The sequence below is a fragment of the Rissa tridactyla genome, chromosome Z (assembly GCF_028500815.1).
Source record: "Rissa tridactyla isolate bRisTri1 chromosome Z, bRisTri1.patW.cur.20221130, whole genome shotgun sequence".
NCBI classification, from domain to species: domain Eukaryota; kingdom Metazoa; phylum Chordata; class Aves; order Charadriiformes; family Laridae; genus Rissa; species Rissa tridactyla.
In genome coordinates this window covers 82,984,948-83,001,235 of record NC_071497.1, presented here as the reverse complement: position 1 = coordinate 83,001,235, position 16,288 = coordinate 82,984,948, and the positions used below count along the sequence as shown (strand labels likewise).

The window sequence follows — 16,288 nt, the reverse complement described above, 5'->3', positions numbered from 1 at the left end:
TCTTAAAATTTATGGACTATGGAGATTAGCCCAGTCTAATGCTTGTAAATGTTTGTTTGGCAGTGGTACTGAAGCGTGGAAATTCATACACATCTTTATGAATCTGAGTACCCCTGCCAAGGGTTGTTTTATAAATTCAGGGACTTCTGCGTTATGCTAAATCATAACCTTTGGAGAGCATTACCTTGGTTTTGAGTTAGGGATAATTAGGTGCAAATTCATTATTTTTTTCTTAAATATATAAACACTTCAGGATTTTTTTCCCCCCTGACAGTTTCTCCCTTCTCCTAAAGGTGTTGGGGCTGTTAAAGCTCCTACTTACAAATGCTTCCTCTCCTCTCTTCTAGTTTGACCTTACACAATGGTTAAGTATTGCCAAGCCACCTCTGTCTGAACGTACCAAGCTTCTGGAGTCTATTCACTTGGCTCTCACTGCATGTGGCCTTGAACCTGAAGAAGATATTTTGATGCCCTTTAATATCTTCTGCAAGCATTGGACTAACCTTCTCCAGTATCAGTTCCCTGATCACTATAGTGATTTCCTAAGATTATTCATGCAAAGTGAGTATCTGAATCAATGCACACTAAGCCTTTTGTACAGAGCTCTTCTGGCTTAAAAATACAAACTGCGTGCAGTAGAATTAAATAGCAACAAACATGGAATGATTTAAACTGTATTAAGTTTCTGTTTGCACTTCTTTGTGCATGCTGTGTGATATGTTTTTATTAGATATTTTAGCTCTACTAGAAGGGAGACATTCTCCCGTGGACCAAAGTAAACACACCAGTGACAACAGATTTTCAGCCCATATTACCGAAGAAGGATGGAGGAGAGCTTTCTATTAATGGAAGCACTTACTAATTGTAATTATGCCACAGCCTGTAATGCAGCATCCTTGTTCTTGAGCACCCTTCAATGTCAAACTGAGAACTACAATTATGGAGACCTGGGACTGATATTGAAACCTGCTGAAAATGTCCTGGTTAACATTAGATACTACCTGTAATCTGATGTACCTCTAAAAGGAGAACAAAAGTACTTCCTTTCTGTCAAACAATACGTGCTGAGGCAGCAACTGTCTCATAATATGTGTTTGTAACCAAGGATGTACTAAGTGCCTGGGAAACTCTCTAAGAAGAGACCATGTAGATGCCAAAAGGGAATGTTAAATGGCTTATGTTTGGGAATTAGAGAGATCTCTCACTCTTAAACTTGGGGCGTGGTTTTTTTTTTTTTAATGCAGTAGGGAGCTCGAATTTCAACCTTTCCTGACTCGTACTGGGAAGGGGACTAATATCCTTGTCCTGATTTTCACAAATGCATTCCCTGTGCTTTCTCCTAAGGTTCATCAGAGCAACTTCTAAGCCCTGACTGCTGGAAGGCGTCACTTAAAGCTTTGGGATGTGGTTCACCAGTGACTGAACAGGGAAGCTTCAAGAAAAGTGATTCTACGGAAAGTCCTGTATTGCGGGATGCTGCAAAAATTCTCCTCTCTGCAGAACAGGTGGGTGCCTCTTTGGGTGATTTATTATGTTTTTCAGCGGAAACAGATGCCCACATGCCCACCGGTGACAAATAACACTGCTGCGCAGTCTTCCTGTAGCTGATTCATAGTTTCCTTCTTTTTACAGGTTAGAGAGACAATAGAATGGCTTTCCACATCTTTCTGCAAACTCCGACTGGCTTCGATGGACTTCAGGACTTTTGGCCTGTTTTCAAAATGGCGTCCATATGTTCCTGAAGTGAATACATTTCTGGAGTATCTTATTAAACAACTTATTGACACTGAAGTTGACAATTTAGCCCAAGAGCCCCTTGGCAGTAACAGAGTTCTAGCAGGTAATGTGTCTTGTAAGCAGATTACTTAGGAACAGACACTCAATTTCTGTAATTTCCTCTGTTAAAGACCATTTAAATATACAGTAAAATCTTCTTATTCTGCACTTGTACAATGAATGGAATGTTAAAATACAGATGGGAAATGTTGATGCCACTTCATGACAAATGTGGGACTTTATGCTTTATCTTTATGCTTGTTGGAAGAAGCTTGTATATATTTGAGTTTGCTTTAAAATTACTTTATGAAGAGATCATACTTTCTTCAAAGAAAAACACAGTCTTTTGCACAGAGCAGGGGTTTGGGAATGAGGGATCACTGAATTTCCTCATGATGTGATTTTTGATTTGGAGAAAATTGCCAAAACACCTTTTACTTTAATATAAGCAGGTTTAAAGTGTGAGTCATCGTTAACCTCATAATCTCAGATATGTTAAAGAGATATTAATGAAACATCTAAACAGTGCAAAAGGCTTATGATTTTTGTTAAAACAATCGTATTGTTAACTAGAGTTACTAATAAGCATATTGTATTTTACATTTTTATTTGACTGGGAAGAACTGATAAAATGTTGGAATAAGCAAAGGAGATTGTATTCAAGTTTGGAGAAGTGTAATGTGTTCACTGATGCTAGTTTGAGGGGAAAAAAAAGCAACTTCTATGTTTTACTTTCTTCTAGCATTGCAGTCCTTGTATTCAATCATTGCTGGACTCTTTAAACCATGGATACTTGTCTTGGATAAGGAAGATGCAAGGTATATACTGCATTTTAAAATAAAAAGTGTTTTTCTTCAAGTAAAGACTTTCAGCCTATAAGACTGACTTTTGTTGTTACCTGATTTTTTTTTTTTCTAATTCACAGCTGTATTGTGACCTTCTATTAAGTAGCTCTGACTTGTGTGATATCCTTAACAATTACAGAACTAATTCATGAGTTTCTTAAGTCAAGTTTTCCAATACTTGGACTGAGTAATTGTTTTGGATACAAGAAATATGACCAAGCTCTGGTGAGGAAGCAGAGATGAGAAAAGTATGAAACGCGCTTAGTTCCGTAAACACAAAAAAATTAAATTTTAGATTCCTTTTTTTATTTTCTATAATACTGATAACTCTTTAACTTAAAACAAAATATAAAAACCAAACAAATACAACCCCAAATGCCACTGGGATGTAAAGAAACCTTGGACCAAATCAGTCTTATGATGATCTACTGTCTTGTGTTCGTCTGTCTTCACCTGGAGAGTTATTTGTAATGTTATACACTTAAATTTGGCTTTCTTATGAAACCAAAAACTTTTTGAGCTCTGAGCACATCTCCAGCATTTAATTAGAAGGCTGACTGTGAGTGGTATGTGTTGTCATTCAGAAATTCCTGTGTTTTGGTATTTAATTCAGTTATGAAATATCAAACAAGTAATCTCTTCTTACTCAATGGTATTGTGGATCTTCAGTGTGACTTTAAAGTATGTAGCTCTTCTAAGGAAGAAAAAGGCAGTTCTAAAGAGCTGAGTTTGAATAAAAGGACTGCTGATACCTGCTACATTGATTTACTGTATGCTATTTGCTATATTGATTTACTGTGCTTTAGAATATTGTTTACGTGTTTAAAGTCTGGTAACTCAACACTGAAATTTGTGTTGCTTCACTCCTTCTTTTAAGTAACCAGCCCTGCTACCCTTGGTTAGAGAGTGACACTCCTGAAGCATCCACCACGGTCTCTTTGTTTACAGATTGCATCAAGCTTTTGCATGAGAGCTTTAAAGGTAAGTGAAGTCTGTGCTGTTTTATTGTAGTGGCGCTTTCTATTCTTTCAGACCAAAAAAGACTTTTTTTATTGAGATAAGGTACATGAAGGGGTTTTGTTTGTCAGGAACTTTTAGCCAAGATGATCACTGCAGTGGTATCAGGAGCATTTCTTTATTTCATCCTTGAAAAACGGCTCTTTTTTTTCTTCCTGGGCAAGGGAGATAAAATGTTCCATAAATGCATATCTGTCAGATAACAAAGTTAATGTGAAGGAAAGCAAAACAAAATGAGCTGTCATGAGAATTGCATGACTTCATTCCAGGTCAGTGTTGTATGGAACAACGTATGCACTAGTATGTCACAATAACCGATACATGTGTCTCAACAGCTGTCTTGGGAGTAATTTAATCTCCAGGATGGATCATTTTGAGCTCTTACTTAGCGTTGCTTGTCGTGCCCAATGTGTAGTTAGAGATAGGAATGGAAAAAATTAGTTTCATAATAACTCTGATGAACTAGATTCAAACTTATCTTGTAAAAATAAATAAACAAAAATAATGTATTATCATGTGTTTTATAGACTTCATAGAATCCAAGAATGGTTTGGGTTGGGAGGGACCTTAAAGATCATCTAGTTCCACCCCCCTGCCCTGGGCAGGGACACCTCCCACCAGCCCAGGTTGCTCAAAACCCCATCCAGCCTGGCCTTGAACACCTCCAGGGATGCGGAGGCCACAACTAATTTGAGATACATAAGATCTTTTTTAAAAAAAAAACCAAAACAAACAAACCCAACAAAAAAAAAAAACCCAAACCCCAACCCAATGTAAAAGCAATGAAGTTCTACATGGAATGAGTATTTTATAACTTCAGATTATTGTCCAGCAACTCTTCAAATGATCGAGGAAGGGCATGAAATTGTAAGATTCCCCACTTTTTGATTTGGAGAAAAAAAAAAATCTAAAAGCTTAATCTGCAATCTTTTTTCCCTTTGATGAAGATATTTTAGTGTAATTTGCATTTATGGTTTTTCATCTTCAAAATTGGACTTGCTTCTGTAATCAAGCTTTCCTTGATTTTTTTCTGTTTTTAATTCAGCTATTTTCTTTGATTCTAGATAAGCTGTTGCCAAGTCACCATGGGGCTCTCTGGTTGCATCTAATGCATTACTGTGAATGTTGCACCGCCCCCAAAATGCCAGAGTTTATTCTCTATACTTTCCATACTGAGTTCAGAAGGCTTCCATGGAAGGAAATGCATCCAGACCAGATGCTTATGGAAGAGTTCTTTAAAGTGAGTACATGGCATCTGTTCAATTAAGTTCATGATCAATGTTGCCCTTGAAAATAATTGGAGAACTGGAGGCAGTTCTTCTGGCAAGTAAGCTTTAGAAGTTTGTTTGTAGAATTCACAGGCTGCTCATTTTGTGATTGATTTTTGTGAAGCAGTGCTATTCAGTCTTAGCCAAAGTTACAGGGAGCTTTAAAGCTGGCAGTGTTTGTAACCTGTCATTGCGCTCTCTGAATGTCTCATTTATTGCTTATGTATTTATTATGTACTTAGAGTTAATATATTTTACTATTGCCATGTGGTACTTACTTCTAAGTTGTCTGAGACAAGGTAAACCTGCAGATAGGTGTGGAAATGCCCCAGGATTTACTGCTTGTCTGTTTGGGATGAGTTCTTCATGCAGTTCTGAACAGGCTCAGAGTTTCTTAGTTTCTCTTAGAGTGAAGAGAAATGGATGCAGTCACACACCTTGGAGTTTGTAATAGATTATTTCTTTCCTGTTTGCAGTAGCTTGGTATTCTGTAGTGCGTGAGAGGCTTAGAATATTATATGTGCAGCTCTTCTAGCGGGGCGTGTAAAATGATGGAGAGGTGGTATCTGTCTACTCCTCTGTTGACTTAAAATGCTGCTGTGGATTTATGGCTATGTAAGGAACTGACAATTATGAAATTATTTATATCTTACATTGTTTTATATGCCTTTTTTTGCTTTCTCCTTCCTAGATTGAAAGAGGCAGCCCCAAGAGTTGCTTCTTATTCCTGGGTTATGTTTTATGTGAAATAAACTGGGTCAGTGTCCTCTCTGATGCCTGGAATCCCAACCCTCATCCTCAGACTTACAACATGATTGTCTGTTTGCTGTTTATGATGGTCCTGTTGGCGAAGGAGGAACAACTTATAGGCAAAGAGGTAATTTTTGGAAAGGTGCATACCTGTCTGTCTTAGAAAAGAATAATCCTTTGCTAGCGAGGGCACAGGATGCAACTCCTTTCTCACTTGCAGAATGATTAACTCAGAATTGTTTTTTGCATAGGTAAAATACCCCAAATAGCATTCTAGAGATGGCCAAGACTGATTCCTTATGTGGGGCATTTTGTATAACTGAAAAAAGAAGAGCTGCTCTTCATTTTAAGAAGCTTCTGTAGGTGCTGCGATCCAGTAGTGTTGTAAAGAGTAAACAAATAAATACAGACAGTTTCCTGGACCTACAAAATGACAGTCGGGGTTTTGGAAAGATCAGATATGTACATTAGTTTCATTAGTGTTTAAAAAATTATTGTTGTTATATGAAGCTACTGTGCAGTTGTTTTTCCTCTCGTAGTTAAGTATGCAATGCTGCATAGTATAGCTTTCTTGTCTCTTAGGCCAGCCCTTAATTAAAATCTCTGTTTCCTTTTCTCTTTCCTGGTTTTGGAGAGCCTTAGTTATAAGTACAGGCAAAGTAGAGGTAGTATTAGCAAGAATTTACATATGCACCTATAATACATGTGCATATATATGTATGCAAATGTTATGTGCACTTGTGTATAGGTGCATATGTATTGTGCATGCATGTAGAATCATAGAACCACAGAATGGTTTGGGTTAGAAGGGACCTTTAAAGGCCATCTAGCCCAAACCCCCTGCTGTGGGCAGGGACATCTTCGACTAGATCAGGTTGCTCAGAGCTGCATCCCAGAGCCCCATCACCCTGACCTTGGATGTTTCCGGGGATGGGGCATCTCCTGCCTCTCTGGGCAACCTGGGCCGGTGTCTCACCCCCCTCAGTGTAAAAAAAATTTTCTTCCTTATATTAATCTACCGTCTTTTAGATTAAAACTGTTACACCTTGTCCTGTCACAACAGGCCCTGCTGAAAAGTTTGTCCCCGTCTTTCTTCTGAGCCCCCTTTAAGTACTGAAAGGCCACAGTAAGGTCTCCCCGGAGCCTTCTCTTCTCCAGGCTGAACCCCCCCAGCTCTCTCAGCCTGTCCTCACAGCAGAGGGGCTTCCGCCCTCCGAGCATCTTTGTGGCCTCCTCTGGACATGCTTCAACAGGTCCATGTCCTTCTTTTGCTGAGGACTCCAAAGCTGGATGCAGTACTCCAGGTGGAGTCTCACCAGAGCAGAGCAGAGGGGTAGAATCACCTCCCTTGACCTGCTGCCCGTGCTTCTAGAAGGATGTTGTGGGGGACTGTATCAAAGGCCTTAGAGAAGTCCAGATAGACAACACCCATAGCTCTTCCCTTGTCCACTGATGTAGTCACTCCATCATAGAAGGCCACTAGGTTGGTCAGGCAGGACTTGCCTTTGATGAAGACAGTACTGGCTGTCTTGAATCACCTCCCTGTCCTCCATGTGCCTTAGCATAGCTTCAAGGAGGATCTGCTCCATGATCTTCCCAGGCAGAGAGGTGAGGCTGACAGGTTGGTAGTTCCCAGGGTCCTCCTTCCTGCCCTTCTTAAAAATGAGTGCAATGTTTCCCTTTTTCCAGCCACTGAGGACTTCACCTGACTGCCATGACTTTTCAAATATGATGGAGGGTGGCTTGACAACTACATCAGCCAATTCCCTCAGGATTCTGGAATGCGTCTTGTCAGATCCTGAACTGACACGGTCATGGACTTACGTATGTTCAGGTTCCTCAGGTGGTCACAAACCTGATCCCCCAGTCCCTGCCGTGTGGCTCATCCACTCAAGACATGTGGGGAGAGAGGTTGCCGGTGAAGACTGAGGCAGAAAAGTTGTTGAGTACCTCAGCTTTCTCATCCACTGTTACCAGTTTGCCAGTTGTGTTCATTGGGGGTGTCGCACTTTCTTTGACCTTCCTTTTCTGGCTGATATACTTGTAGAAGCTCACCTTACTATTCTTTGTGTCCCTTCCCAAGTTCAGGTCCAGCTGTTATACGTAATATATGCATACGCAATATTGTATATAACTTAAGGTGAAGCTTTTTCTGACAGCCTGAGGGAAAAGAGTGTCTAGCGTCTGCCCAGTTCGATTCAGGCAGTCTGTCAGTATGAGTGCAGGAGCAGCTTTGACTGGTGTTTGTACCTGTGGTGCTGTGAGAAGACTTTGGGAGGCTCACTGAGTCACGTTTATTCTGTCATGGCCAGTCATGTAAATCTCCACTGCTCCTTGCTGCTTTTCTGAGTGGCGAACAGAAGTGTGTGGAGGGATGGTAAGGAATTGCTCGTTTATGAAAAGCTTATGCCTGGCTCTGTCTCACTGTGCATTTTCGCGATGTTTTCCAGCCTGATATTTGGTACTGGTCACACTTTACGTTGATCGTGTTAAGCACAACTCAGCAATGGGATTAGTCCCTCTGAGGTTAGGAGCAGCTCTTGATCTGAGCGTAGTTTTTTTTCATAGTTGTCTTAAAGGAAAATACTTGTCTGCTTGAACATGTTTTCGCAGGAGTTATAAATAAGTGTTGTTCAGTCTTTAGTCAGAACTGCTTTTGCAGGTATTTATTTCTTACCATAAAATGCTCCCCTCCTAACTTCATGTGATGTGATGACAAGGCACAATGATGTAACAAAATCTTGAAGACCAGATACGTCTTTAAGAAGCTTGTCACTGTCTGTTTCTGGTGAGTTACTGGGTACAGATTACTTCATCTGTTGAATTTTAGGTTGATTTTTCTCGTTCCCTTGCTCTGAAGGAGGATTTGGCCATCTCTTATTTCTCAGCGCTTTTCCCGTTTATGGATGCATTCCAGTATTTCTGAATTCTTGGAACAGGAAAGACAAATACTGGATGTTAGGATAAGCTTTCCAAAACACTGCTTTTGCTAAGAGCTCTGTGTGGGTATATCTAGCACAGTTTCATTCAATCCATTGCTTCTGAAGGACTCTTCCAGAGGGGCTGGGTTATCTTCAAGAAGCCCCATCTACCAGCTTTATCCTGCTTGCAGCGTCTTCCGTTTTCCATTTCCTCTGAGGCATTACGAGGTGCTGTGTCAAGATGGCACTGGCAGCCTTTGATCAACATTGTATTCCGGTTTTGGAAAATTACCGGAGTTCATATGCATCAACCTGAATGTATTTGCTTATCAGAAGTTTCGCAAGCTTCAAAAGATACCTGTTTGTACATTGTATGAATCAGCCTCGGGAATTACCTCCTAACCTCCAGCAATGTGTTAAAGTGACACAATGTCACTCTTGTTTTACTTCCCAGAATGCTCCTGTGACACCTTGACTTAAATCTCAAACTCTTTATTTCACTGTCCTATGTTCTAGTGCATGAGCAACTTGAAAAGTAGTCGGTGTAGTACAGTGTCACATTCTTCTTGATGTACAATCATAGAATCACAGAATTATTTGGGTTGGAAGGGACCTTAAAGACCGTCTAGTTCCACCCCCCTGCCCTGGGCAGGGACACCTCCCACCAGCCCAGGTTGCTCCAAGCCCCGTCCAGCCTGGCCTTGAACCCCTCCAGGGATGGGGCAGCCACAGCTTCTCTGGGCAACCTGGGCCACGGGCTCACCACCCTCACAGCAAACAATTTCTTCCCAATATCTCATCTAAATCTCCCCTCTTCCAGTTTAAAACTGTTCCCCCTCGTCCTATGGCTCCCCTCCCTGCTCCAGAGTCCCTCCCCAGCTTTCCTGGAGCCCCTTTAGGGACTGGAAGGGGCTCTAAGGTCTCCCCGGAGCCTTCTCTTCTCCAGGCTGAACGCCCCCAACTCTCTCAGCCTGTCCTCCCAGCAGAGGGGCTCCAGCCCTTGGAGCACCTTTGTGGCCTCCTCTGGACTCGCTCCAACAGGTCCATGTCCTTCTGCTGTTGGTGGCCCCAGAGCTGGACACAGCTCGGTAACCTCATTTGGGTTAGTTCTGGATCCTTACAGTTTTTAGGTTGTGTTGGCCATCAGCACAATTCCAAGATTTGTTCATTCTATAATGTGTAGAAATGTGGTGCTTCGCAGTGTCTAGGGGTGACCTTTTGTATTGCAGATGTATACAAACCCTTGAGAGGAGGATTGCGGCAGCTGAAGCTAGGCTTTCTGCTGCTTGCAGACAGAGAGACTCTTCCATCTGCGTTCTTGCACTGCCTGTATGAGTCCACTATCTGTGGACACTGTAGGCTGCTGTACTGTTTAGGATGGTATTTATGAAAACAAGCACTTGGCTAGTCCCCCAGGTTGGTAGATGATTCACTGAATGGAAAATTGAGGCACCTGACTTCTGTCCCTCATCTACTGTGAGCTCAGGTAATATATTTTTAATGCTTTTCTTAAACCTCTACTGAAGTGACTTTACCTTGTAGGGTCTTCATTTCTTTCTAGCTGTCTTTACATGTTTACATGTCAAATCTTAATGTCTCCCACTGAGTTTAGTACTTGGTTAGGGCTGCTGCAGCAGTCTGAGTACTGTTATGTGAATGCTAGAGAATATGTCCACGTGTTGGCTTGCTGCTTGAATTGAGGAGCTGCTTTCCAGACAGACTCCCAGAGGTCGTCTGTTTCTGTTCGTCTACATCAAATTTTGGAGTCTTGGCTTTCTTCCGATACTGTGTACTGTGAATATTAATTCAAAACAGCAAAGAAGGTGGAGCTTAGACTAATGTCTTTAAATCTTCAGGAATCGCCACTCATAAATCTTCTTGGACAGACCAGCTCCCTTCCATGGCAGCTCGTGGGCATTTCGTCTTATCAAAGCATCATCAGCTACTGCAACAGTCACTACCCTCCCTCTGTTATCCTTGCAAAGAATACTGCAGCTGAACTGATAGTGAAGCTCCTGAAAATCTCAGCAGGCTTTGGTGCATCTTCAGATAGTCACATCCACCTTGTAAGTTGAGCTGGTTTTGCAGTGTCTCTGAATTGTTCTTGTTGCTTGCAGTGTTCTGCTTTTGTATATTATGGAGTGTGGAAAAAGTTCTAGGCGTGACTCTTTTTTCTAATTGATCTTGATTAACAGGATGCAACACTGAAGTGCCAAGCGTACATTCGCCAGGTGGTTCAATTTCTCAGCACCTTAGAACAAAGCGGAAAGATTACTCTTGCAGCTTTGGAACAAGAAATGTCCAAGTTGCTAGATGATGTAGTCATCTTCAGTCCTCCAGGTTTGTGTTAAAGAAGTGGCAAATTACTTTAAAATTGTCAGGGTCCTTTATTGTACTGCATGGACTGTTAAGCATCTATGACTATGTAATTTACTTGCATTGCTTTAATGTCTCCCTTATGGGCTGCAAGGCATGTTGCTTTGATTGATGTATATATAGGCTGTGTATTAGCACAAACCAAAAATACAAACATTACCCCCTAGAGCTGTCAAGAGTGACAGGACCAATAGAAAAAACAGAGGTTATGTTGTGAGTAAAACTGACTGATATACAGGAGCTTGAGGGATTCTTTTCTTCGCTGTCTAGTTTTTTACCCCCCCACAGCTTTTTTTTTTTTTTCTTATTTGGCTTTTGCATCTTTTTTAAAAGGAAGAATGACAGAAATATACTGTCTTGGTCCTGAGGGATCAGGTTCTAAGAAAGGATTCTAAACTGTTGTGTCATGGGGAAAACTAACTGTATTGAAGTAGGGGAATTATACTGATGTACACTAGTAGTATTGTGTGTCCACACCCACAGCATTTGTATTATCTCAATGTTAGTACTAGTACCATCATGAGCTTCCTCTATCAAACTAAGACTTCAGGTGAAATCAGTCATCTCACTGTACTACACAGAAATACTTGTCATGAGTCGTGTCTCTTGCTGCCCATGACCCACACTGTTGTGCTAGCAAGAATGAACAGAAAGTGTCCAAAAATCTGTGTGACTGGTAACTGTCTCTCGGTACTTTTATTGCTTCTTGGGCAAACTCTGTAGAACAGCCCCATAGCCTGCAAAATTCTTTGTGTGTAGAAGAGAAGTGAAGGCTTGCGTCTTACTGCCAACGCTCCTTGTAGCTGAGAAATTTTGGAGGAGACAGGAGCTCCAGTATATGAGGAGTAGCTCTGTTTCATGAACCCCTGTGCGTACTTGTATATGTTAAAGAGCTGAAAGAAGGAGAATGCTTTGTGTTTCTCAACCAGGCTGTGGAGTACAGGAGGATCACTGCTGTGGAGAGGCTGCAAAGTGATGATGTCTATCAGATTTAGCTTCTCTATCAGGTTTGGAGGGGGCTAGTGGAGGTTTCTGGAAGAGCCTCCAGGGTAGCACCTTCGCTTGGCAACAGCTGGAGAGGAGGAAGCTGGACTTCTTGCATGAGCACTTTGCCAGGACTGGTGCCAGGAATTGTCCCAGGGGGATGTGGTGGGCCCTGAGGTCACAGAATCACAGACTGGCAGGGGTCAGAAGGGACCTCTGGAGATCATCCAGTCCAGCCCCCTGCCAGAACAGGGTCACCCAGAGCAGGTTGCACAGGAACGCGTCCAGGTGGGTTTTGAATGTCTCCAGAGACGGAGACTCCACAGCCTCTCTGGGCAGCCTGTGCCAGGGCTCTGCCACCAGGTCAGGTGTCTGGTGGTGGTTCTGCTCAGTGGCCTGCAGCCTGTGTGGGGGACTTGGCTGTAAAACTAGTTGTGACCAGTTAACCTCCTATTTTAACCTCCTGACCTCCTATAACATTATCTATCTTGTTTAGTCTGTGATAAGATGTTTACTTTAACGGAGAGCTGTGCTATGACAGATGACTGTTGGGGCTTTTTTACTTTTTTAATTTTTTTATTAGTAGGTAGATGATACAAACAGAATAGCTTAGTTTGGAAGGGACCTCTGGAGGCCTGTAGTCCAACCTCCTCCTCAAACCAGGACTCGCTTCAAAATTAAATCAGGTTGTTCAAGGCCTTGTCCGGTGAGCTTCCAAATATCTGCAAGTGTGGAGGTCTCAGCCTCTTTGCATGATGTTTTTCCAGTGATTAATCCCTCTTTGTGCACACCTTTTCTTCTTAACAAGAAGAAAGAGAAATTCTTCCTTCTACAATGCCTGATATTGCTTGAAAATTTCCTCTTCTAACAATATTAGGGTTTTTTTTTTTTTTCATCAGTATGTTCAAAGGTCTACTCTGTACTTAGACTTTTAAGAGCTAAGCACAGGAAACATTTGTGCTGTGAGGGTGCTGTTACAGGTGGGCCATGGTAACATGTTCAGGCAATGCCAAGAGATGGTTTCAAAAAAATATTCTGTGGCTGAACACTGGGATTAGTAGGAAATCTAGGAGCCTGGAAATGCATGAAGGGATCGCGATATTTCAGGGCTCACCTCAGTCATATTTCAAATTGAATCATCTAAAATCTTGATTGTTTCACTCTAAGCTGTGCTTTAAATCGTGTCTTAATACCAGGTTTTCTTGGGGACTGTAAGCATGCTTTATCATTCAATTTATTTGTGCTGCAGTCATGGTAAAAGACTCTAAGTGAAAGATGAGCTCTGGTGTACTCTGCTGTATCAGTTGTCTCTCTGTTTAATGAATGATGAACTATCTCATCAAGGGAAGAGACTGCCAGGAACGGGTGTCTCGTTGCAGTTTCATAAGTACAGACAAAGAATTGAGATGTGTAAAAAGCAAGAGGCTTTTCCCAGTATCTACAGAACAGGTTCAGTGGTGAAGTTGAACTTGGGTTCCAGCGTCTGTTTTCTGAAATGGCTCTCTCATTTCTGACTTTCAGACATGGATCTGCAAACACGTCATATGGCCCTCAGCAGTCTCTTTACAGAAACGCTGATGATGATGAACAATTCGAGCGTGACAACAGCCGAGTCGCTGCGGGGGAGCTTACGGAAGTGGATCGACGGCAAAATGCACGGGTTGCTAGCGATGCCCCTGCTCACAGCAGCGTGTCAGAGCCTGGCGTCTGTGCGACACATGGCAGAGACGACGGAAGCCTGCATCACTGCTTACTTCAATGAAGGTAGGAGCCTGTCCTGTTCTGTTGCTTGTCTCAAAAACATTGATCTGTCTTCGGATGCCCGTTAAATACGAACTCTCTGGAACCTGTACAGCTTCACGATGCCCGGTGCTGGAACTGGGTTTTAATCTGGTTTCTGTAATCAGAGCTCTTTTTGTATTTGATGGCTCCCAACTGTGGCACGTGTATGTACGGTAGTATCTACAGATAGAAGAGTTAGGCCATTGTGATTTGGGCTCTTCAGCTGCTCTGGTTGTGTATTTTCTGAAGAGCTATATCTGTATTTGTGAAGACTGATTTGCTCTGTGCTAACGGTTGCCATTTTTCCAGCTAAAGGAGAGGACATTTAAAAAAGAATCATCCCAAGAAAACAGAACAGATATTTATGTCCCCTCCTGTAGTATTCTGTAGGCTAATTTAAGGAAAAAATACTATTAATTGGTAGAACTCTGAAATTCTGTGGGTTGTTTTGGGGGATGGTGTGTGTTTCTTTTTACGTAATCCTTGTGGGACTACATACTGGTTTTTTTCCACATTTTATGTAATCAGATTTTAGTACACCTGCAAGAAATACTTAAAACTCTATTGCTAAAATTTTCAAATTTAATCCTGACTAAATGCTGGGAAAATATCTTCCTTTGGCCTCGAGGAGATGCTCTGTGACAGCAGAGTTTTTCTTTTCTGTCAGTCAGAGTTGCATGACAAATTGCTCACCCAGAAAACAGCTAAACTAGCTCAAATTCTGTAATTTAAAGGAGCGTGGTGAAGTAATTCCAGTTCTCATGTTTTACCAAGTGCTGCTTACTCACATGCCCTTTGTTCTGTCCTTTTGTTTTCTTTATAGACTGTCCTCACCACCAGGATTTAGGCTGGGGCCCAATACTCGCCTCCCTGCAAGTTCCTGAGCTAACCATGGAAGAATTCCTGCAGGAGTGTCTGTCTTTAGGAAGCTACTTGACGCTCTATGTCTACCTGCTGCAATGCCTAAACACTGACCAAACTTTTAATAATGAAATGAAAATTTTGCTAACCATCGGCAAATGGCTGGAGCAAGTGTACCCAAGGTATGAAACTCAAGGCTTCTGAATCTGCCTCGACTTTTAAATAAGGCTGTAGTTGTATGGCTGGTATAATTGAGTGGCCAGGTTAATGAGGTTAATTCACCAGGCTGCTGGATGAAATGGCCAAACCTTCCATATCCACTATTACGGAGTATTCCCAGCCCCAGTGCCAACACTAATAGTTGTTTTGGATACATAGCAGACAAAATGTTATGTACTTGAACACTTCTGGTGCAGTTTTGGACAGTTTTCAGTCAGAGAAGCTTGATTTCAATGTCTGGCTTTGCGCTCAATTAAAATTACTTAAAGCAAACCCTCAATCACCGTGGATTACACTTCCCAGAACTTCCACTAGGTGGGATGAGTTATGTGCTAAATATTGTTTGATACTGAGAGCTGGTGTTCAAAGCTGCTCAACGGCGACTGTCAGCAGCTCTGAACCAAATTTGAACCGAGTGAATGTGATGGGGCACACAGAGTTAGGGGCTTGTATCGCTGTGAAACAACTTAATTGGATAACAGGGTTCTGGGGAGAAAGGATGGATAGCTTTTCGGGTTAAAAGGGTAATACATACTTAAAGTACGTCACAACTGTATATACAGTTGCTGCTGAAATTGCCAGAATTTAGCAAACGTGAATATTTTTCCATGTTGATAATGTTCCTATTTTCTGTGAAAGAACGTTTTAGGAAAATGTACATTCACACTGTTTCTTGAAATTTGAAGAATATGAATTTGAACAATTTGAATTGTTATAGGTGCCATAGTAATTGATTACGATGTATTACTATTACTAATCATTACTATGGTTACATGGAATTTGATCACACCAAAGTGTAAAGGCGACAGCGAAGCCACCATATACAACAGATTAAACCTTGTGTTAAACATCAAAGCTGAGGGTGCCTGGGATGGGAAATGACTGGGCGGAGTAATCTGAGGATAGTCTGATGCAGGAAACTCGTGCTGATGCTTCATGTGGAAAATCTGAACTTGTTAACTTAAACTGCAAACTGTTTGGGGAAAGGTTAAAAATATCATAGGGGGAACTTCACTTTGTGCTTTGCTCAACAAAAAACTTCAGTGTTTCCTTTTCTAGAAGATCATATTAAAAGTCTAAATTGTTGTGGAAACGATACCTAGTGCTTCCTAAAGTGTTTTATTGGTAAGTAAAGAAAAAAAAAAAAGTAGAGATACAGCTTCATTCCTTTTATACCAAGTCTTAGACAAGTTTAATGGCTGCAGTATCATTTATTTTCAGTGGTAAAGCTTAACAGCAGGCATTGCTTTCTGTCCTCTTACAGGCCCTTAACACCTGCTAGCCGCTGTTTGCATCAAGTCCATAACAACAGCAGTTACAGCGGTATAATAACTGGTGGGGTAGCATACTTATGCTGTCCTGATATAGTAAGATTGTCTGTCATTAATTAACCACCTGAATTCTTGGTGAGCCTAACGGGGAGAAATACAGACTTCTTAACCTATGCATCTGACCACTTTTTTAAAATTTGTATTTTGTTTTATTTTAT

At 41.5% G+C, this 16,288-nt stretch overlaps 1 protein-coding gene across 5 annotated transcripts in view; it reads left to right on the top strand.

The window, feature by feature from the left end:
• The window catches only part of EPG5 (ectopic P-granules 5 autophagy tethering factor), a 71,648-nt gene that overhangs the window by 39,159 nt on the left and 16,201 nt on the right, over positions 1-16,288 (top strand). For 3 of the 5 annotated variants that reach the window (XM_054185056.1, XM_054185054.1, XM_054185053.1), the window contains 11 exons: positions 348-561; positions 1,345-1,505; positions 1,633-1,840; positions 2,519-2,594; positions 3,499-3,602; positions 4,703-4,878; positions 5,598-5,783; positions 10,434-10,643; positions 10,773-10,917; positions 13,459-13,701; positions 14,543-14,762. In XM_054185056.1, coding sequence (XP_054041031.1) covers positions 348-561; positions 1,345-1,505; positions 1,633-1,840; positions 2,519-2,594; positions 3,499-3,602; positions 4,703-4,878; positions 5,598-5,783; positions 10,434-10,643; positions 10,773-10,917; positions 13,459-13,701; positions 14,543-14,762 — 1,943 coding nt within the window. Of the gene's footprint in view, positions 1-347; positions 562-1,344; positions 1,506-1,632; positions 1,841-2,518; positions 2,595-3,498; positions 3,603-4,702; positions 4,879-5,597; positions 5,784-10,433; positions 10,644-10,772; positions 10,918-13,458; positions 13,702-14,542; positions 14,763-15,858; positions 16,280-16,288 lie in introns of those variants that run through there. The other 2 variants (XM_054185055.1, XM_054185057.1) reach the window with 2 other exon arrangements.